Consider the following 24,293-nt stretch of genomic DNA (forward strand, 5'->3'; position numbering starts at 1 on the left):
CGCCACACATCAATTGAGCAGCAGCTAGCTAGCTAGCCACCACCACCAGCACACACATTTTAATAGTAGGCTGGCTTGTGAAAATATTAGTCACGCAGTCTCTACTTCCGCACATACATGATGAATTGCCTACACAAATTAACCTCTGGTTTACCCTGATGTCTATGGAATGGATATATTTTATTGTTTTGTTCAGTTGATTAACTAAATATCCTTTATACAGCAACGCTTGTTGTTGGATATCTTTGTTAGTTTTTTGGCCTAGCTAGCTTGATAAGGCTAGCCTACCTAGCCTAGGATAGCCTAGCTTGGCACTCGTCGATAGTGATGTCAAACACCGCAAACAGACGGCTAGGAGGCCGTCCTACTCGGACTGAATCAAATCGTAAACGACCGCTGCATTCTCCAGCACCTGTATACAATGGAGTTGGGAGCTCATATGAAGACAAAGACAACGACTTTGTATGGTATGTTTTGTGTCTGTGTAGCTCTACTAGCTAGGCCTAGCCTCTAGCTACCCCAGGCTAGCTGCCTGACTGGTATGGCATTTTGCCTAACCAAAGTAAATTTAACCTAAAAAAATAATATAGGCCTACACTGCAGTACAGTAGGGCCTATTCTATAGATATGCTCTTTATCATATCGGTTACGTTTCATTTTGGTTGCGCTATTTGTATGGTGTGCACTAGGGCCTAGGCCTAGATACATTGCAAGCATCGTTTTTAGATGTTTTTAATGAAAACGCTCATTATGATTTTAGTTAATTTTACTGTTCTTAATAAAAGATAGGCCTACATACCTCCTGTATGGTTGAAAAAAAATGTTCACTGCAAGATGGCTTTCAAAGCACTAAAATCGTCTATGAAATACAGGAGAGATGAACAGATTGTCTTCAATACACTAATCTAATACTATAGTTCACAAAACAAGATAACGGTAATTAATCATTTGAATCTTTGATATTTTTAAATGTGAGGATTTTATTAAATTAAAAAAGCTGTGATTTTTAATATGAATGATAAAATTGAATAATATTTTTGATTTATATAGCACCAATTTTATCTAATGATCATTGCTGGCGCTTTGGACTTACTATTTTAATATTACACTTTTCAACTACATGCTTACTAGAGTAGAGTCACGTCATGTCATTGCTACCAATTCTATCGCTCACTTGTCTGCCTAAGACTAAGAGAGAGTGGCTGTGGGAGCTAGTAGTAGGCCTACACCGTGGTAACCTCCAACTCATTACAAAAGATGTAACTACATCAGGACTCAGTGCACGCAAGCATATTGTGTACACTGGACTTACGGTTTATACAATACAGTAGTTAATTCAAGAAGATTCATTCTACCAACAGAACCATTGATCGAACCCTTGCCAATGATATGGCTATGGATTACAGTTCCACTGTTGTCTTTAATAACCGCCTGTCACTGCTCTAATTATGTCCTTAAAGGACAACTTTACCAAGAACCATATTTTGACAACGTATTTAGGATACAGTATACATATCGCAGCGTGCGATCACCATACACCCATCGCCGTAAATTGCGTCAAGTGTGCTTAGCAAAATGTACCTCATGAGGTTTCATTGTAGTTAAAAATACAATGAGATAGGTACCTGTATTTCAATTGCTAATTTGAACTGCATTAGGCTAAAATTTGACAAAATGTTTAGTCTGTTATTTGAAGAAACACTAAAGAAAACAGTTAACATTCTATTTTTTATGATTTATTTGAAAAATGTGTTTACAGGTGCTAGCAATTATTGATGTGATTAACATTACACTTCATAAGTAGGCCTATACGATAATGACTCATTTTTACTTTTTTAAAGAAACAGATACATAATTTAGTTATTTCAGGAAGTTGAACTCAACAATCGTCTACTTTGTGTTAAAAATAAAAAGAGGCCCCAACAACTAATTAATGTTATTAATCATAATAATTTTACACAAAACATAACAATACAATCAATAGAATTGTAAATGCAAAATTTAAGTTGATTTGAACACTCTTTTATTCTTGAATGAGCACAGTTAGAAATTATTCTTTTGTGGTCTCATTCCAAACATGTACAGTAGTACTTACTACAGGTTCTTTCTGTGAAACCTCCTTGATAAAAATTCCCTGTGGTCACATTGTGGTATTAATATTTGATCTGGTTATTAAACTCAGTCAATTTGGTTGACCTTTATAAGCTACACATTCTTCAGCACATACTTTAATAGTTAAAGAACATTTTAAGTTTATAATTATTTCATTCTTAATATTTACTGTTTATATTTATTACTCCAGTTTGTATTATTTCTATCATTGAAAATAATATTTTTGATTATTAATAATATTATTAAGAGATACTGTATTTGTCATCTCCTGTAGCACATTTAAAATATTAATACTCCAAGGTTTCTCCATTGTGTAACTGTCATCCTTAATAAATTGTTGAATACTATTAATTATTTATAATTAAATTCATGTCATTTAAATTGTATGATATTCAAACATAATGTGTATTTTCATGCCTGCTGTAATTTAGCTTTACCTGGCAAGTTGAATTAAGCAAGACAAAAACTCAACTGCCTCTGAACAGAGTAAAATATAGAAAACAATTATAATTTTAAATAATTAATTTTAGACATTATTTATGTATTATTTTAAAATCATTTCTACCTTTATCAAAATCTCAACAAAGTACAGCTACTGTATAAACACAGTAAACTACAGTATAATATGAGATTATAGAACAATACAAAGAATGATACTGTTAGTGGTTTTGTATGGTGCAGTATCCACCTTTTACATTTGAACAGTACACACTGTACTGTAGTACTTTACATACTGTACAGTATGCACACTCCCTCTCTAGTATCTAAAACAAAGAATTATGCAGAATGCTACTAAAAAAGATATGTTCAATCACATAGCAGGGAAGTTTATGTGCTGTTGGACATACTGTGCTTAATTATTGTATGTCTGGAATGTATTACCAATATTTCACAGTTTTGTCTGAATTGTCAGCAGTGGTGCAGAACACTGGCCTTGCATTCTTTTTTAGGCCCCTGGAGCATTTTACTCTTGGAGGTAGTTATACCATAGCACTGCAGAGCCAGCTTTTCTGCAATTGTGTGATTTTACTGGATCCAAACATAAATTAAAAAGTAATCATGTTTAAACTGTACTGTACCACATTCAGTATCCCAAAATGTTCCTAAATACATGATTCTTAGGTAATATATTTGGTTGAGAAAAAATGTTGAAATGCATGGTTATTTATATTGTAGCCTATTTGATCGTGCTAATGTAAAATTGGTATCAGAATAATTGAAAATGGAAAACAAAACTGCAAATCCAATCCATAAATAATACTGTATCTTTCGTCCAAAAATTATTGTTTTCCACAGCACATTAAATTTGAAAATCGATAATTTGTTGGACTTTTTCGGTTTCTTCTTTTTGTCAATTCCTGTCTTCGTAGAGTGAGGCTATTGTTGGTTTCCAGGTATTAAGCGGCACTCATAGACTACCTACACCACTGTTGGGTTGAGTATTCTGCCTCATGTTTCAATGCAAATTTCGCTATCAACTCTGTAAATCCAACAAGAACATACAGTACAGTAGTAATATAAGAAGATATTCTGCAGTGTTCTATTGAGCAAATTGACTACACTTACTGTACAGTAGTTCACTAGAATAAAGTTGCTTTACAAAAAAAAGATTAACATTGCTGTTAAAATGAACTGTACTTTCTATATTTGACCACATCCCTTTACATTAAATGAGTGGTCTAGTAAGCTTGTACAGTATGATGTGATATCTACAGGATGTGGTGACAATTCCTAATAAATTAGTTTCATTTAATTCAGGGATGCCAATCCTTAGCTATGTTTAGATACTGTATTCTTTCCTATTGCGGTTTTAGGTCTGCTTTCTAATGCAAAATATACACTGATAATATCCTTGTTGTAGTATACTGTAAACAGTGTAATGTAATCCATTAGGATGGTACAGTACAGTTTTTTTTTCTCTTTTGTGGGGACAACCCACTTTTATTGCAATGATAAACAATATGGTGAAGGTTACAGTATATATGTCTATATCTATCTATTTATCAATTTGAATATTTAAGTGATATTACAGTTACACAGACAGAGTTTAAAAGATTTATAAAATATTTTGATATTGTGTGGAAATCTAGATAAAACAAATATGTATACAGAGAAAATTTTAATTACAGAGCTAAAACGATATAAAGATTGATATTCAGTATTAAAAAGAGATTCGATATAATAATGATAAAATGGTATATTGCAATATAAGATTATGTTTTGTTTGAATACTTTGATAAAATTGTATAGTTTTACATTTTGAACATAATATTGCTTTTATTATTTATAAGATAAAATAACAAACTAATAAATATTGCAAAGCTCAACCCAAACCGAAGTATGGGGATACGCCCTCGTCGCTAGCCAGGTTTATTTTTATAGTTCTAGTTTAAATCATGGCTAGCACCAGTTCCGTCTCGGTACATTCTCGCGTGCAGGTGGTGTAGGCTGACTAACAACAACAGTCTCCTGTGCTACGCACGGCGCGGGGTCAGTGACCTCCACACGTTCCCTAGGCTTAGGTAGGGACGCGAACTTTGCAGGCGCCCAACGGACACAAATATCACACGGGGCCTCCTCGCTGCAAATCCGGCAATTAATGCACCTAGCGTGCCTGTCCCACTTGGTCGTAGCACGGGGACCCTTACACTGAATGCACTCAGATTTTCGCATGGTGCCTACTAGCAATCGTATAGCTACACAAACGTACACGCTAACGGAGTAACAACTAACGGAAGTGCATTGTTTCTATCCTAGCCACGCTAGGATAACGATTCTCAACGTATCAATTATTTCTATTCTAGGCCTAGAATAACGTTCTTCTTCAAAACGTAACTAAACTATTCTAAATAGGCCTAGAATAACGGATTTCAACGTATCACAACAAGGAATTAGCTAAGCCTGCTTTCTAATCAACTAGATCGTGATTGAGAAAAGAACTTAGCTTCGTCTTGTATTTGCACTGGAAGGAATTCCTTAAATTCTTGAAATTCTTCAGATTTCGTTTGTATCACGTACACACGCTACGGCGGTACGAAAAGAAATGATGACGCTATTACGTTGGATAGCTCCCTCTTGAGGGCGTGGTTACGGATGCGTGCATTATCCGATAGGGGTGCTATTTTATATATACGGATTTTCTTTTTTCGTAAATTGTATCCTCTCTTCGGAGAGAGAGGCTATATTGTCGGTTTATCCAGGTAAGCAGGCACGAAATAGACTATTTAACGTAGGTCGGTCAGAGTTATATTGGTAGAAACCCGTTCAATGATCAAGTACATCGGTTGTAAACTTGGATTTCTTCGGTTTCTATTAGCGGGGCCGGGGGCTCCTCCTGAACCTCTGGACGCGGCAACGTCCGAAACCGCGAAGCCGTCCAATGTACACAAATGTCGCATGGCGACTCCTGACTACAGGTGCAGCAGTGAATGCACAGCAAGTGGCGGTCCCACTTGACTGTCGCACGCTGGCCTCTGCATTGCAGACATTCAGATTTTGGCATATCGGCGGACACAGTACGCAACCTAGCAAAGATAAGGAACAATACAACCTGACTGTAGTAGCTTTGTTGTTGTTTCACGCAACAGTGCGTCCATGCCTCAGCTGAGGCAGTCCAGGTGACAATGTAAATAATTCCTTTTGTTCTTTGGTAGCGTGGCCGTTCAGCGGCCTAAAATCCAATAAAAAACTGGTATTTTCCTCTTTTAAACTTCCTTATTTCTGGTAGACCCCGATTTAAAACGGATCCAAAAACGATATATCAAACTATATACCAAGTGCTGGTACTGCAACCGGCGTTTATAAACAGTGTTCGTAAGTAGGTAACTTGTATAGTATGTACAATGTACAACAAAGTTAACACTTGGTATCCTTCTCTATACGTCGTAACGTTCTCACGTTACGAAAGAAAATGATGACGGTGGTACGTTGGTACATTCCCACATGAGGGCATGGTTGCGGACTGGTCCATTATAATACAGAGGTGTTCTAGGAACTTTTCACTTTCGTATCTAAAGCCCTCCCTCTGGAGAGCACGGGCTATTGTCGGTTTATACAGGTACAGTAAGCTAGCACTCATAGACTACTAACACCACTACTGGTTTGTGTAATTTGGTTTAGTTATAACTACAGTTTTATTAATGTACAGTAGACATCAATATTAACTTTATCGCTCAACTGGTCTGTACAATTGTTTGTAGGAAAAAATAGTGTACATTACTGTATCTTTTTTGCTAGATACAGTAATTCACCAATCTCTGCGAATCGAGCTGAAACCTAACCCAATATGTAACAACTCGGTTAATCTCTTATAATTCACTCTCTGTTAATTAATCGAGTGTTAAAACTATGAGAATGTAAATGTGACCTATAGTACTGTACAGTAGCTATATGAAACAATTTCCAAGTCTAAACAAGATCTTAAATGAATAACTAATAGAAACAAAGAGAAAATTAGGTTTGATACTTTGCATGCTGATTTTCTACAGATTGTCAATTAAAGTATATGACTATTATTTGAGTGTCTTTTGTGTTATTAAATTAAAAAACTTTAAATACACTAACCCCTTTTTACACCTGAACACAGGGGACGTTATTTAATATTTTGACTACAATACAACCCATATGAAAAATTCAAATAACACTTAATATTAGAATTATTTATTTTAATGTATTAAGTCAATGCATGAACATCTGGTGGTATTTTATTTTTTTTTAAAGTTGATATAATTTGAAACTTGTCGATGTTCAAGAAATGTGCAAAATTTGCCATTGGGCCAAGTAATAATTAGGAATTAAACCTACTGTACTATGGGATTGGAATACCATTAATTACATAATCATAAATTGTGACCATATTATTTAATATGTTATTGTTACTGTAGATCTATAGTACAGGTACTTACTAGAAATTTAAATATTAAAACATATTATCTTTCATTTTTTAGTTTAGAATCTATTCAATGTTATTAATATTATTAACTAATGTATTAATTATTAATTCATCCTAGAATTATTTTTGCATAATTTATGTGATTTTAATTTGATCAATAATAACTGAATCCTTCTATTGTTCAGTATCAATTTGTTTGCACAATATGATTACATCATGTCAACATGTCATTTTTTCGTGGATTAAATTAAATTCTCCAAAATAATGTTTTAAAATACAATTATTTATTGACTGTCTTCAACAAGGTTATTGCTATGTACAGTAGATTATCATTGTAATGAGATTGAATACTGACTCATCTCTTCGGTTATTACAGTGGATGTTTCGCTGCCAGATCGTCGCAGACAAAAGATTCTATTATTAGAAATTTATATTGAACCACATTAGACCTTTATATTGAAGTGCCATGTTATAATATAATAAGAATATTTAGGAAGATTTTCAATATTTTAATGTTTTAAATTATTGATACTGTAATAACTTTTAGTCATGTTTTTCAATTACGGTATTAATGTATTTGTAACAGTAAATACTAAATCCATATTACTGCATCTTAAAATGTCTTCACTTCAGAAATTACAGTTTAATAATTTACCATATATCCTCGGGTATACAGTACAGTAATCCCACTCCCTAATTTATGTCTGATTTCAGTCCCAGTATGACATTTGTTCTTGATGTAGGCCTCAGTTCAGATGAATTTTCTCACCGCTGCCGAGATAGCTTGCAGGACCGCCGGGGAAAGCACATCCGGATCGGCCGGAGCTACATCGGAGGCAGGCATCGCGGGAGGAGCATCCTCGCGTGCAAATATAGGCTGACTAACAACTGTCTCTTGTGTTACACATGGTGTGGGATCAGTGACCTCCACACGATCCCGATACCTAGGTAGCGACGCACATTTCGCAAGCGTCCATCGGACACAAATATCGCACAGAGCGTCCTCGCTACAAGATCGGCAATTAATGCATTTTGCGTGCCTATCCCACTTGGTCGTAGCATGGGGACCCTTACACTGTATACATTCTGATTTTTGCATAGTGCCAACTAACAATTGTATTGTTACACAACGTACACCTAACGGAGTAAACAACTAACGGAGTGTGTACTTGGTTTTATCCTAGCACGCTAGGATAACGATTTGCAACTTATCACTATTTCTATTCTAGGCCTAGAATAACGTTTCTTTCTTAAACGTAACTAGAATCTTCTAGATAAGCCTAGAATAACAGATTTCGACGTATCCACACAACAAGGAATAACTAAGCCTGTCTAATCAACTATTGATCGATAAAAAGGAACTTAGTTAGCTTTGTCTTGTATTTCTTTGAATTCCTGGAATTCTAAAATCGCTTTGTATCACGTACGAACACAACGGCGGTACGAAAAGAAATGATGACGCTACTACGTTGGATGGCTCCCTCTTGAGGGCGTGGTTGCAGATGCATGCATTATCCGATAGGGGTGCTATTTTATATATACGGATTTTTCTTTTTCGTAATTGTATCCCTCTCTTCGGAGAGAGAGGCTTTATTGTCAGTTTATCCAGGTAAGCAGCACTCATAGACTACCAACACCACTGTTGGTTTGTGTAATTTTTACAAGAAATTACCAATCTTTTTTTTTTCTGAACCAGGGTTTCCTACAGTAGGTACAGTCCCATCTCCCAAAGTAATATATTTCACTATCGTTTTTAACATTTTGTAAATTTACTTTCTGCTAGTATTTAACATTTGTTGAATTTTGTTTAAATACCCAAGGAATAATACTTTGCATATTGAATTCTTTTTAAAAATTAAACCATTTTGTAACAGCAGGATCAGATAACAATGTCTGGTAAACTCCATTAATTATGAGGTTCACATTTACTGCATGTTTAGATAGATAGATAGAAATCTTTCTTTATTCTGGATATTCATTCAATATTTGTACATTGTTCTTCCTTGAAGTCCAGTTAACACTTACAAATTACAAATATAAACAATAAAAATGGAAAATTATGAAAACATTTTTAAAGACTACAATATCACAAGAAGCAAGAGGAAAATACAGTTAGATCAAATTTTTAAACGCCAAATGTTTAAAAGCCAACTGTTTCTACATGCTGCATAAGCACCAAATAAACTGTTTAATTAAAAGTATAATTTTTAGAATTACTGCATTTCTTCTACATTTGTGCTTCCAAATTAATATCGTTTAAATTTGTGGTTGGTTAAGTTAACATTAACATTAAATCAAAATACAATGCGATCTGGCGGTCAAACATTGAAGATACTACAGCTGTCAATCAAATAATCATTCATTTTTAAATGACCAGTTTAATGGTGTTCTAACCCCTGGATAGTAGAGTAGAAATAAGGTTTCACCTCAAAAAAATTGCAACAAAAGGTTTTTCAACGGATTTTGGTAGTATTGAGTGTACTAAATAACAGAAAAAAAGTCTCAAGAATTTCGACCACCGGAAAGTGTTTTTTTTCAAGATGGCCGCCAAAATAGATAAAAAGTTAAAATGTCCATACCTCCTAAACTACTTGGTCTATTGATATGATTTTGGTACCAACATACTCAGAACATACATATTTATATTCGCTATAATAGAACATTTTGGCCAAAAATGACCGGAAATACCATTTCTGACAATCTGACCTTTGACCTTGATATGTTGTATCTTGGTAACAACTGACCGTAGGGAAACAAATGATGGCTCAAATTGTTCAGAATGTACATATTTACATTTATTGTAATGAGACATTTTGTCAAAAAATGGTTGGAAGTAAAGGTTATTGACCTTTAACTTTATCTGTGTATAATTTCCATATCTCGGCAACTATGTGTGGTAGAGATTTAAAATTGGGCTCTAAATACTGAGAATATACTTATTTATATTTACTCTAATGAAACAGTTTGACAAAAAATGACCAGAAACGACATGTTTGACCATTGACCTTGATATGCTATATTTCGATAATGACTGACTGAGATACACCTTTTATGGCTCAATTTGTTCAGAATATAATTATTTTTTATTTCGTATAATGGTCTAATCTACTTATGAAATAGAGAGCTTTCCTGGGAATCAAATAACTGTAATATTTATAAAGACCTTCAGAATATGAGTTCAAGTTCAAATTGTTCAGAACATACTGTATACAATCTTAATAATAATAGTAAATAAAAAACCGAAAAGTAAACAAAAACAAATATAATAATAACTTTTAAATTTCTAATTATGGTATAGCAGCAATTGATTAGATATTGTGCATGTATTTAGTACGGCATCTTAAACAACTGTTCCAACTTCGTCTTCATCATCGTCATCAATCTCTCTATCTACGTTGTTCCATTCTTCTAGTTGACACACTCCCCAAACTGAAGTACATGCCAATCCATAGCTTCTACAACTGCAACATACATCCAGTAGTTACAATGGATGATTTTATATCCTAAAACAGATTTCAATCTGGTTACATTAATCACTCTAGTAGACCCCTTTGTCTAATCTGAAGTACATTTCTCGGTTTGTTGTATTTACATGATACAGTAAAAGTACCAGTAAGTCCGTGTCTTCTCCAATCAAAGTTACTGTATTATGTTCAGAGACTTCAACTGTTGCCAGAGCAATGTCAACATCGTTTTTTTTGGTTTTTTTAAAACCATATTTAATGAGGGTGATCCATCCAGCTATTGCTGATCATTAGGGACCCTCAGAGGTTCACAAGACAAACATATACACAAGATGCTCTACGTAAACAAAGTCTTATTACAAGTCTTTGGGAGTGGAGTAATTTGGTCCTTAGAAAAAATCCTGACATGTGATGGGACTTGAACTCAGGACCCTTGGAGTGGTAGCCAAGCATCATAACCATCAAGCCACAACTCCACTCTTTTTTCTATAGCTCATATGAAAGCATGTTGATAAATTTGTGTTTGTTCTCATGCCTTGACAGGAATTCTTCTTTCTTTCCATCAAATTCAGTTAGGACAAATCTCTCTAGACGATGTAATGAAATATGAAGTCCGTTTCCACCCTCACTCTTCAAAGCCTAAAGACATCTTTAGGAAGGCAAATAAATCAATAAATTGATAGAAAGTAACCTAGAATATTACACTGATGTGTGCCGATAGTTTCACTCAACCGCATCAGAAACTTCAAACTATCGAGGAGTTTGGATTAAAGGCCATGTCTATTCGTTTTGGAGCCAAGTCACTGGATTTCCCAAATAGCTACAGATGCAAGCTGTTTAATAAGAAAGTTGCTGAGGGTAAATAATTTATCAAACCTCAACAACTACTACCACCAACCTCATCTGCTACAAAATGTCACAGTCTTAGAGTATACTATCAAATCATGCAATGGATAAAGAAAGATAATACCATGGATGCTACCAAGTCGGGGAAGTTTTTAATAAAACATTTGTGCCAATAATGACGATTGAAACTGCTGCTTCAGAAGAACTTTTGAAAATCATCCATTGTAACTGTACTACTGGATGTAAAACTGTATGTTGCAGTTGTAGATGCTATGGATTGGCATGTACTTCAGTTTGGGGAGTGTGTCAACTAGAAGAATGGAACAACGTAGATAGAGAGATTGATGACGATGATGAAGACGAAGTTAAAAAAGTTGTTTAGGAAGCCGTACTAAATACATGCACAATATCCAATCAACTGCTGCTATACCGTAATTAGAAATTAAAAATTATTATTATATTTGTTTTTGTTTACTTTTCGGGTTTTTTATTCACTATTATTATTAAGAATGTATACAGTATGTTCTGAACAATTTGAACTTGAACTCATATTCTAAAAGTCTTTATAAATATTACAGTTACCCAGGAAAGCTCTTAATTCCATGGGTAGATTAGACCATTATACGAAATAAAAATAATTATATTCTGAACAAATTGAGCCATAAATAGTATGTCTTAGTCAGTCATTATCGAAATATAGCATATCAAGGTCAATCATCAAAAAATGTCGTTTCTGGTCATTTTTTGTCAAACTGTTTCATTAGAGTAAATATAAATAAGCATATGCTCAGTATTTAGAGCCCAATTTTAAATCTCTACCACACATAGTTGCCGAGATATGGACATTCTACATAGATAAAGGTTAAAGGTCAATAACCTTTACTTCTAACCATTTTTTGACAAAATGTCTCATTACAATAAATGTAAATATGTACATTCTGAACAATTTGAGTCACAATTTGTTTCCCTACGGTCAGTTGTTACCAAGATACAACATATCAAGGTCAAAGGTCAAACATGCAAGAAATAGCATTTCCGGTCATTTTTGGCCAAAATGTTCTATTAGGGCAAATATAAATATGTATGTTCTGAGTATTTTGGTACCAAAATCATATCAATAGACCAAGTAGTTTAGGAGGTATTGACATTTTAACGTTTTATCTATTTTGGCGGCCATCTTGAAAAAAAACCACTTTCCGGTGGTCAAAATTCTTGAGACTTTTTTTCTGTTATTTAGTACACCCAATACTACCAAAATCCGTTGAAAAACCTTTTGTTGCAATTTTTTTGAGGTTGGCCCCTTTTTTTCATTAGTTCTACTCTACTAGGAAGTGTTTGGGTGTTTTTAATGCTGACATTTAACCGTTTATTTAAATTTGTCCTGTTTCTGCTGCTAAGAAATTGGGGTTAATTGATTCACACCATCCATAATCTGTTATTTTTAGCATTTGTACTACAGACATGAACACAGGTTATGGTGAGATCATGTTTAAAATTGAGGCTGTGATTTCAATGCATTTTAAACAAATTTCTCTTTTTCAAGATCAATTCTTGGTTGTTTTTTTTGTGAGGATGGTCCATTGCTATTGGCAAGAAAATAATATTCTTTAAATTTCTTTTTCTTTCAGTCCCATTTGTTTTGAAGTTATTGAAGAAGCTCACATGACCAAATGTGGACATAGTTTTTGGTAAGTACTTCAATCAGTAAAAGCTAAAGTTGGTATGACTTTCCTATTTTGATTTTTGTCTGGCCCAAGATGATGATGATGATGGATTCAGAAGGGTGTGTGAATTGTAAAATCAAATTTGGAACCATGTTTGCCAGATGGGATTCTTTATTTTTAGATTCTAATATTTAATCAATTGTAAGCTGTACAGTCTATTTTGTGCCTACGTAGCTTACCTGGATAAACCGACAAATGCCTTATATCTCGCTCTTCGAGGAAAAATAAGGCATTTGTCGGTTTATCCAGATAAGCTGGCACTTATTTATAGAATACCAACACCATCTGGTTTGTGTAATTTTAGATTTTTGCATGGTTTGTAGACTATATCATACCTGCTTACCTGGATAAACCGACAATAGCCCTCTCTCTCTCTGAAGAGAGGATACCATTACGACAAGAAGACATTCTGTTGAGTACCCCTATTGGACCATCATGATAACACAATTTGCGAATGATAACCATTATCTGATAGGGATGCTCAATGGATTTTTTCTCTTTGGAGAAAGGGCTATTTTGGTTTGTCCAGGTAAGCAGCACTCATAGCACTACCAACAATACTGTTTTAAACAAAAAACACAATACAAACATGGTATTTGTGTGAGCCGTTAAGAAGTTCTATATTTTCAGTGCCTATCTTAAATGGTAATTTTCTGCACATTTTTTTTGCAACTACGTTGTACATTTTGTGTGGATATCTGTATTGTAATACATTTTACTTTTTCGTGCATATCTTTTTGTTCTGTAAACAGTATGTTAGTGTATTTCTGTGAATACCTAATAATAATAGTGTATGTTCTGTAATTATTTTTGGTGGCGATTGACTGAGTATACTTTTACAAAAACTAATAACCAATACCAAAAGCAACACATTAAAATAAAACTAACCAAAAAATTGCTTAAAAGAATAAAGGCATTAACAAATCATTTTAATAATTCATAGTATTCCAACATTTACAGTACAGAGTAGAATGTAAACTAATTTCACAAGCTACTGATTTTTAGTAGAAATAATAATAGTAGTCATTCTAGGATTTACAGCCATACTGTGTGTAGCATTTGTGATTCATTCATATTGCCTGAACTTAAAAATGTGTTCAAAGTCACTTTCCATGTTTTTAGATTAGTTCCAATTTCCTTTTAATATAGTTGTATGAAAATTCCAACAGTGATTGGAAATTTGAAATTATCAATTTGCAAAGTGTAGGTGTCCTGAAAGGTGAGATTAAATTTGCACAAAGCAAACTGTGCAAAGTAGAACATTTTGCAACCTATAATCTCTGATAATAGCTTTATGCTTATTTTTATGGTGTGTTATTTAGTATTAATTTCCCTTCAAGTCAACCCGTTAATGCCTTGATTGTGATGTACTGTTACAGTACAGACTTTGCTATTTAATAATAGAAACTTTGCACATTGAATCTACAGATAGTAAGTTGTATTGTACAGTATATCAAATATTAAACTTGTTTAAGTACTTTTTAGTAGCAGCATTCTAAAAAAAAAAATGCCGACCTTCATTTTCGTCAGTTGGGCGTGGCCAACACAATTTTTTTTTGGCTTAAAATTAAAAGGAAGTGCTAAATGTTCCAAGGGAGCGGCCATTGGATCTGCTTACTGTACATGATTTGCCTGCATCCCGTTTTCAAATGGTCTACCAATAGAGACTTGTCAATCTGACTAAACTGTTTTGAATTATTAATATTAAATTAATATAAAATTATGATATTGATTCTAATTCTAGGCACAACAATAGATTATATGTTTAAACTGTCTGTCCATATTAAACATTGGATAACACTTTTCAGTATTAACAGTTTACATATTAGATGTGGAGCGATAAAAAATAGCAATAAACTGTTATAAGCCCATATTGATGTTTTTTATTCTTTCAAATTAGTGGGATACTACTATGATGATATTACAAACTTACAAAATGAAAAGTGAATTTCAGGTCTTGTCAAATTAATGTGAATTAAGGATTTTCAAATTTCCTGTGCATGAAATGAATTGGATGATATGAACTGAAAATTGAACTGAAAGCAATCTGTAGCTGTCTATGTAGTTGTTCTATGTTGTGTAGAGTACAGTATTTCTGTCTAGCACTGATGTGTACTTTTTAATACAAATTCATTTATTATGTTTTAAAAAGTTTTTAAGGATTTTTGTAGAAATAGAAGAAAAACAGAACTTTAACACATTAAAATTTTATTACACTATTACGTCCGTCTAGGAAGTTGTATTTTTGTCTGAGATATTTGTGTGCGTTTGTCTGTTAGCAGGATAACGTCAAAACTACAGACTTACAGTAAAAGCCATATGTGTGATCACAGATGACTCTATTAAATTGGAGGCAAACTTTTTTTAGTATTCTACTTTGGCCATAGATTAAAACTACTGTATAACAGTAAGATGGATCTTAATTACCCACATTTAAACCATAGTCAACCATGGAAGACTCCATTCAATTCTGGAGGTGATCCGGACCAATTTTAGGCCATACATATTACAAATAACAAGATGGATTTTTCTCCCAACGGAGGTTGCAACTCTGTAATTGCTCTTGTTAAATGTACTGTATGGACGATGTTCAGTACTGTAACTACTGATTTACTACTACTAACTAATAATACCAGCAATCAGTTAACTTTCCTGTCATCTTTCTGATTTTCCATCAAGGTGGAAACAATGAACAACAAGAAGTTGAGTTGTTGGGAAAGCATACCGCTGACTAGTCCATAAAGGGGGATGCTAGGCTATGCCTTGGAATTAGTTCTTGCCTGATTTGTTTGTATCAAACCTGTGGCGGTAATTATCGCTGTTGGTTTCGATTGAATAAAAAAAAAATAAAAAAATAAAAAATTATTAATTATATTCATTGAATAGAGAGAATATTCATTCATTGAAAGATTGTACTGTTCTATCTGGATTCCGCCTCATTGAAATAGAATCAGTCAATCTTTCAATATTTCAGTTTCAGTTAATGTTATCATTATTTTTTTGTTATGTGTACAGTATGTGAATGACCATTATTCTATCCTATTTTTTAAAATATAATTTTGAATATTAATTATAAAAATGTGTATTTCTTTTTTGTCCTTATTTTATAGTTTCAAGTGTATTACTAAAAGTCTGGTAGAGAGCAACCGTTGTCCAAAGTGCAATTTTTTCATAGATAAAAGTGACCAAATATTTCCAAATTTTTCATGTAAGTAGCTTTGCATTTAATCTTGTTATGTTTCATAATGTTATTAATTTGTTAATCCCTATTCAGGAGACATCAGACATTTTTATTCTTTAAGCAACAGAAACAAGTCAGGTTCATACTGGCCTATAAAATAAAATAGATTGGTAAGCTGCACATTTGTTAAAAAAATTCTCTATTAAAATTATAGCCACATTCCCTAAAATTTCCGACCTTTTGTTTAATGCATGATCTATTACTTTAAAAACATTAATCCAGGTCCTTGTATTAAATGTACGTTTTATTTTTATAATTTACGATAAAAAGAGAAAAACAATGTACTATGTACCTAACAGTAGTTTGCGTCAAATGTCCTTTCATGGGCGGTCTTTATGCCTACAGTACTTTAGCCGAAAATATCTGTGCATGATGCATTCTAGGATTTATATCGCTTAAATTATTAAAATCAACTTTATTTCACATTTTTACCATTTGCAATAGCTCAATATAGTATTTAAATTTATATAAAATGCAGTTTGTGAAAGAAAAAACATAGAGAATGTAGCTTTAATAATTAAAGTGGAGTGGAGAAAATGTATTCCATGCTGACAACAAGGATGATTATGTTTGTAGCCTATTATTCTGAAGAAGATCTACTTGTTGAAAATCAAATCAATTAATTATAAAAATGATGATTTCTATTCAATTTTATTGATGTATTTTGTCAATAGAAATGATTGATATGGTCACCCTGTTGCTATACTTGTTGTTTTATAGGTTATTGTATGATTTATAGATGTTTAAAAGTAGTAGTAAGGCAGCTCTATCCGGCCTGTAACAATTAATTTCCACTGGGGGAAGATTTATGGCCATGTAATAGTAAAATTAGAGATATTAAGCTGTAATTGTCATTTAGTAAAACAGGAAGTATGGAGGTAAACATAGAACAATGTGTCCCACTCCGGAGATTAAGCTTTTCAATACTACTGTATATATTTTTAACCAGATGATACTGTTATCAATACCCAACTACAGTACAAGAAACTGCTGTTCATTACAAGATAATGATATTGATAGCTATACAAGATTATTTCTTCTTCCTCTATTTTAATTTGGGATATTTATTCCTTTAATAATAAATAAAATTTTACAATATCAACAAATACAGTACTAACTAAATTGAGATTTTTTCTCCTATTTTATGACCAAAAATTGGATCTAAAAAAAAAAATTATATACCTGAAAAAACTGTTCAAATCAGAATTTACCCGTGTATTTTGTCTTTATATAAAGTGAACACTGAAAACGTTTTTTTTTTTTTTACAGACGTGATTAACTTGATTATTATAAAATGGCCTATTCAAAGTCGTAGTTTATTAATCTAATTTTTCATGTTTTTGAGGGACTGCAAAACATCTTTAATACTAATAGGTGATCTGAATAAGAAATTGCACTTGTTTTTCCTTCTACAGATATCTCAAAGTCGAGGTATACACTATTAATTACATGGAAATTAAACACATTTACACATCATTTCTTTGTTTCAATCAGCATTCATTGTGCCATACATAAATTGGTATTTTACAATGCCAATATCAGTGTAATGGTTTTAAAGAAAGAAATTGAACTTTGATAAATTGTTGTATTAAATCTTTTTTTAAAAAAAAGAGAGGACACACAGGAAGAACATTATATCACCTGACATCCTGTCTAGCTAATGTATGGATTAATCTTCTGCCATACAGTACAAATAAAAAAAAACGTGGCTGGATAAACGGTTGTGGAAGTCATCATTTTGCCATTACCTGTTCCGCAGTCATAAGCTTAGGCTGTAGAGAGGCTGTTGTGAGTGCTAGATGCTCTGATCATTTAAGGATTCGTTACAACTACCATGGGACTAGAATAATGTTGAAACCACTACTACTATACAATCTCTAGTCTTCTTTTAAATCTAGACAGGAAAACGGTTTTGCAATTCCAACTCCACTTAATTTTGTTGAAATCCTATGAGTGGCTATTATTTTATACTATAGATTTATTATGTTATTGTGTATCTTGCTGTACTATAATTAATGATTTATTAAAATGTATTGTATTCCCTAATAAAACATAAGCTATGGGTTTAAACCATTTCTACAATGTGTTGTTTGACCATCACATTCTGTAGCAACAAAAACTGTACATACAGTTTAAATACTATTTATGACATTTGTTTCTTTTTTACAGTAAATGAATTGATATTAAAACATCGGCAAAGACAAGAAGAAAAAAGACCCAAGCTTGGTCCTTTGGTAAGATCAAGGGGATTATCATTATTATCATTATTTATATATAAAAGTATGAAGCCCAGACAATTGAAAAAAAATGTGTACTGTACATACACATTTTTTTGTACAGTTAATTGCCCTTAATTGCAAACTACCTTTTTATAACACTACAGTATGAATTTCTGGTCAAATGACAATTGAAAATAAGTTAATCTGAAAAAATACATACCATGAAATTCATATTAAACAGAATCCTAAAAAAATCAAAATGTTCACAACAAACCACCTTTGACATTTTTTAAAAAGTAGAAACAAAATTTAGTGTTTAGTGGCGATGATTCACTGTTGGATTGGAATGAATTAAATGAATAAGTAAAATTCACTTTTTTTTTGGTGTAAAATGTATTGTTTATTCCAAAATAGATTAGTAACGTCTGTGTGGATCTTGGAATAAAGAATTCAAACCATTATCAAATAAAATGGAGTTTAAAATTAGTTTGAACATGGATTTTGTTGCTCTGTAGTTTGAAGATTGTTGTTTTCAAAAGTACCACAAAACAACAAAATAACAATTATTGTAAGATTATAGAAACATTGTGACAAACCAGTTACTTTCTTAGCCCTACCCGTCATTCTCCCAAAAATATCATTTTTGTACATGTTAATTAATATTTTAGAAGGAGTGTCCTGTTGTGTGATAAAAAAAAAATGTCTGACGTAAAAAATAAATAAATGTTATTTTGTTTTTCAGAATGCTCAGCAAGGTTCAAATTTTGTGGATTTACTTGGTAGTCATGATAAGTGGGAACTGTCAGAGGTCAATTTTGTTTTGGAATTTCTTGTTAATAAGAAAAGAAGACTGGAGATGGTGAGTTGTGCAAAAGATGTGCACGGGCCTGGATAATAAACACATGTTAAACACACCTAGATAAATTTGTCATTTGATTGGATGATTGTGAATCACATGGCATGCAATCATATTATTTAATGATCGTTATAGTACTTTTTTCATTTTATGGTGCGGAAACAAAAATCTGCTTGAAATCCAATAGCAGCACCGTCTGTTGTTCTTAGAATGGAAGCAATGATCAGAACAATAGCAATGACCATGACAAGAATTCCCTTGTGAAAATAGAATTTCTTCTTTAACCTCATGAAATTATTTATACCATCGCACTCATAAGCATTCATTATTTGTATATCATATGATTTTGCAGTTGCATTACCATATTTTCTATAATATTGTAATATACAAATATACCAGACTTTTTAATTCATCTGAAGAAATCAACAATCACCTCGGCCTAAGCCTACAATGGATTGTATGGTAAAATCAAATATTGACTGGTGTTTTTATTGAGAAACCATTCAAAATAAAGCCCTCGGTTATCTGGCAACCATTTATCCCTCGACTTCATCTCCGGATATTCTACAGATCACTGAGGGCCATTTTTGAACCATGCCATTACTTCAGTCAATATTTATATCATATAGGTTTTGGCTTGGATGTTCTTTTTGATTGGCCCCGAACCTTATATTGAACCAGTAAACTAATTGTCGCAGATTTTTGTTGGATTTGCTTTCATCTTGAATAAAAAAAAAGAGTTGTAATTGTTTCTTTGGGAAAACAGAGGTGTTTACCAGTCCTTAGCCCCGTCATCATCACATGAATTTGTGAAGAAATGAGGCGGCGTATGTGTACCCACATTGAAACTTACGAACAAAGCATATATGTGCATTATCTTAATTAATTATTGAATTATTTGAGTGTGTAGCCAATCACAAGCAGCTGTAACCAGTCAACTCAAAATTTAGGTGGTAAAACATGTGACAACTGACATCATCATGTTTGCCTAGACAGTGATTCCAGCTTAAGTAATAATATTATAAAACTAAAAGATAGTATTAATTTAAAAGTAAAAATATAGAACTCCTACGGAGAACCTCTATGTCTAATGATGGGACACTTTCCTGATGAATGAAAGTACCTTGGTTTTGTTGAAGTTGTTTACTCAATAAAATAAAGCACAAATTGACTGTTTTCAGTGAAAATAAAATTTTTAACCAATCCTACTGTAAATAACTGTATTTAAATGATATGACATGCCTGCAAAATTCAATAAAAATTACAAATTTAAATATAAAGCAATAAAAGTTGCAAATAATCCCGTTTTCATTTTCATAAATGTATTTTACGATTGTCTGAGAAATTGATGCCCTGGGAGTGCATAAAGTACTGCACGTCCTGTTCTGAGCATTGCCTTTAATGCGTCCGTCGAAATTCATTATTAGATTTCATGCTTGTTCAACCTAAGAAAAATATCTGTAATCTGCAAACCAGCCTAGTTTGAACTTTGACTTTAGAAAGTGTAAGGTTGACCTATTTCTATTCTTTATTACTAAAATCATGGAGGTAAAACTAAAAATAAGTTTTTGTAAACTAAAGGCTATACTCTACACTGACCAGTGATAGGACATAATTTGAGAAACAGACAAAATGTCCATCTTATCTCAACAAGAGCTTAATGTTTTGATATCAATCCATGCTAGATGCCTACTACAGTATTATTAGTAGATGGACTGTCTTGAAACCGAAACATCAACATTGCAAACATTCTCAATGTTTACAGTATATGAAAATAATTACTATAAAAATGTATTCAATTTATTTTCAAGCTATTAGACAAACAAAAAAGTAGTGAATGTTTTAACATTTTTTTTGTACAGTACATGAACAAAATTTTAAAATTAGAATTGAGAAAATTAATATTTGAATCAAATCAGATCATTATTTTTTTTATAGAAAAAATAATTGGGGTTTTTTTTGGTGCTCCTTTTTTTACAATGTCTAGGAATTATTTTATTTAATTATTGCAAATACCGGATACTCAAATCATTACTATTAGTTATTATTCAGCAATAGGCATTGACCAAGTTGATCTGACAGCAGGTGAAAAGAAGTAGTTTAGTGAATAGATTACCGGATGACATTCAATAACATAACAGGATATACAGGAAGAGATAGATTAGATCAATAGGTTTCACATGCTAAGTGTTATGGACAAATAATGAATTGACCTATGATTGCTATGTACAATATACTCTTTTTTTCAAATCGGAAGATGTTATATATTTAGGCCAAAAAATCTAGATAATGACAAGTTCATGAATCATCATGAAATGTAATAGTACAGTATACAATTGAATGTTTATGATTAAGTGTGATGGTACAAATAATTTCATGAGGTGAAAGATCAAATTCTATTTTTATGAGGCGAAATCTCTATAGCCTACTATTTGATTTGTTTTTTCGAGTCTGCATAATCATGTAATTTAGTAATTTTATTGTCACTCAACAGAGCAAAATTACAACCGGAGATCGCCATTGTTAGGAGGTCGCATACTGTAGTTCCGATCTTTAACAAATAGTAATACACTGTGCTCTTGCGGGAGCATGCATAAATCATTGTTGATGCTGTTGAAAGGGGTCGCGCTGTCCGGTCTTCAGCTGACAAAAATAAAAATACACCGCGCTTGCAAGTATAAAAATGGATGACCATTATTCTTTATCATGCAAACCACAATCATCCAATCAAATGACAGGAATCTATTTTGTTATATAAAATATCAAATTTAGTATATTTCATTCCTGCTGTGAATTTCAAGAAATCCATTTCTTGTGACTAAGTTCCTTTTTCAATCCCTCTTTTTATTTAGACATAGATATTTATTAATTATGATTAATACTGTACCATACAGTATATATTTATACATATATATTTTATTTTTTGTATATAACATCACCTGTAAGTGGGAACATTGTTCCTGTTGGAACATTTTTGTATAAATAGAAAAAATTAATTATGCTGAATAAATGCTGATTTAAGGGAAACAGGAAATAAAATGTAAATGTAACAACAACATCAACTTTCTTCTTCCCTAATGGTACCTCCGTGTCGTACAGCTGCCACCAAACGGCACTCATTCGTCTGTCCAAAATTAGCCAAGGTGGACCAATACAGACCTGTTTTAAAACCTTCCATAAAGATTTGTTTTACCACCAGAACAATCGTTGAGTAGTGCCTTGAACCTGTTCAGATATTAGCTATGGTTTCCAGCACCCCTGCCTTAACTGCTCGGCTACTCGATTTGACAACAAACAATTTATTGGCACGCAATAAAGCCAGCATCTTAAATTTTTTATTCTAACAATCAAATGGTAATTGTGTTCAATATGTAGATTGAAAAATATTAATAATAATATTACAAAGGATCAAAAGTGAAGAAAAGCTACTGTATTGTTTGTTAAAAAATGTTGTTTGCTTTTATTAGTGCAATGTACACTACTTAATACTGTAAGTGTTCAGTTACAAAAACCTGCAGCATTATGTCTTAATTAAGTGTAATTCTCGTTCAATGACCATTTCTGATTTCCGGACCTGACTACAGTATATAAACTCGTTGATTACCTCGTCTCACAACTTGAATGATAAATCTTAAAGACCGAGTTGGTTTAAATCTAGCAAGCAAACAGTTTCAGTATTTATGCAAATATAGTATTATACAGCATCATCAATAATACAAAAAGATTTTACTATAAAATTTAGTTTGATGAATGATGACTACATCATTATACAGTTTCCTTATCTACTTGTGCAATTTTGTCTGTGTCATATAACATATGAATCTTGTTCTGTACCTCAGGACTGTAGATTCAATTTGTTCTTTTCTAAGTTATTATCAATAAAATCCTTGCATTATATCATATGGATGTCCATAGAGTCTGGACCCCTCCCATTTCCCAATTACATTAAGATGCCCATTTTTTTTTTTAGATCCTTGTATAAAGTATGCAGTTTACCATATATTTTTTATTGATACATTTAATTGACTTTGATTGTCTAATTATTATTTGATAGACCATTAAAGCTAAAGTTCTTTTAAATTAATATTTTATTTTTTTGTTGTAGGATAGTCAATTTGCGCAGAACCAAATACTTAGAGAATTTCTTGAGCAAGCAAAGAGGAAAAAGCAAGAGGTAAATATGAACAACAGTGTTCAACTAAAAAAATAACCTGCTCTAGTTTTTATTACCCATTTTGTGATCATATTTTTTACATTTAAAATTAGCAAATATCTGCAAGAAAATCATTAGTTTAACGGTACCTTATCTTCTTAAAGTAAAGTTGCATGATTTAGTATCATAATAGAAAGTGTAATAGTAAATTTGATTAACTTACACTTTCGTTTAAAACTGAAGGGGCAAAAAGTTTTGTATGCAAGAATAAATTTAATTGGTTTGTTGGTAATCTTGTACCTTGTAATGAACAGAATGTAAGTAAGGAATAGCTTCCACTAACCTTAAGTTCACACCTATGGAGCTGTACAATGCAAAACGATAACTCTATAGGTCTGAAGAGGCCCTAAACAACATACTGTAGTTTATTCTGATGTATTTGGTATATTCTGGCTTTTATTTCTAAACTCTTTTACAACATAAAATTGAATTTAATGAACAGTTTTTAAACCCAGGCCCAAATAAACAACATTGTGTATGAGCAACTACAGAAACAATTGACTTTTTCACTTATTTTCAGCAACTAAATGAACTACAAAAGCAATTACATGTTTTGGAAGAAGACACAAACCGGACAGAAGAATTATTATCCAAGCAAAGAATTACTTATTCTAATATATTTCCAGTGAGTTAATTTGTTATTATGATACCTATGCTAGTTGATAGCTAGTACATACATACAGTAGATACTGTATACTAGCTTGTGAGTACATATATTCTGAGTAGT

At 32.5% G+C, this 24,293-nt stretch overlaps 1 protein-coding gene across 1 annotated transcript in view; it reads left to right on the plus strand.

Annotated features, from left to right (window-relative positions):
- Positions 1-24,293, plus strand: part of LOC144836874 (E3 ubiquitin-protein ligase COP1-like) — a 39,870-nt gene continuing 15,577 nt past the window's right edge. Inside the window, exons 1-7 of the mRNA XM_078691784.1 lie at positions 1-467; positions 12,942-13,001; positions 16,148-16,245; positions 18,448-18,512; positions 19,240-19,356; positions 23,459-23,527; positions 24,087-24,191. Coding sequence (XP_078547910.1) covers positions 328-467; positions 12,942-13,001; positions 16,148-16,245; positions 18,448-18,512; positions 19,240-19,356; positions 23,459-23,527; positions 24,087-24,191 — 654 coding nt within the window. The 5' untranslated portion in view covers positions 1-327. The remainder of the gene's footprint in view (positions 468-12,941; positions 13,002-16,147; positions 16,246-18,447; positions 18,513-19,239; positions 19,357-23,458; positions 23,528-24,086; positions 24,192-24,293) is intronic.

Source organism: Antedon bifida, chromosome 3, assembly GCF_963402885.1.
Source record: "Antedon bifida chromosome 3, ecAntBifi1.1, whole genome shotgun sequence".
Taxonomy (NCBI): Eukaryota; Metazoa; Echinodermata; class Crinoidea; order Comatulida; family Antedonidae; genus Antedon; species Antedon bifida.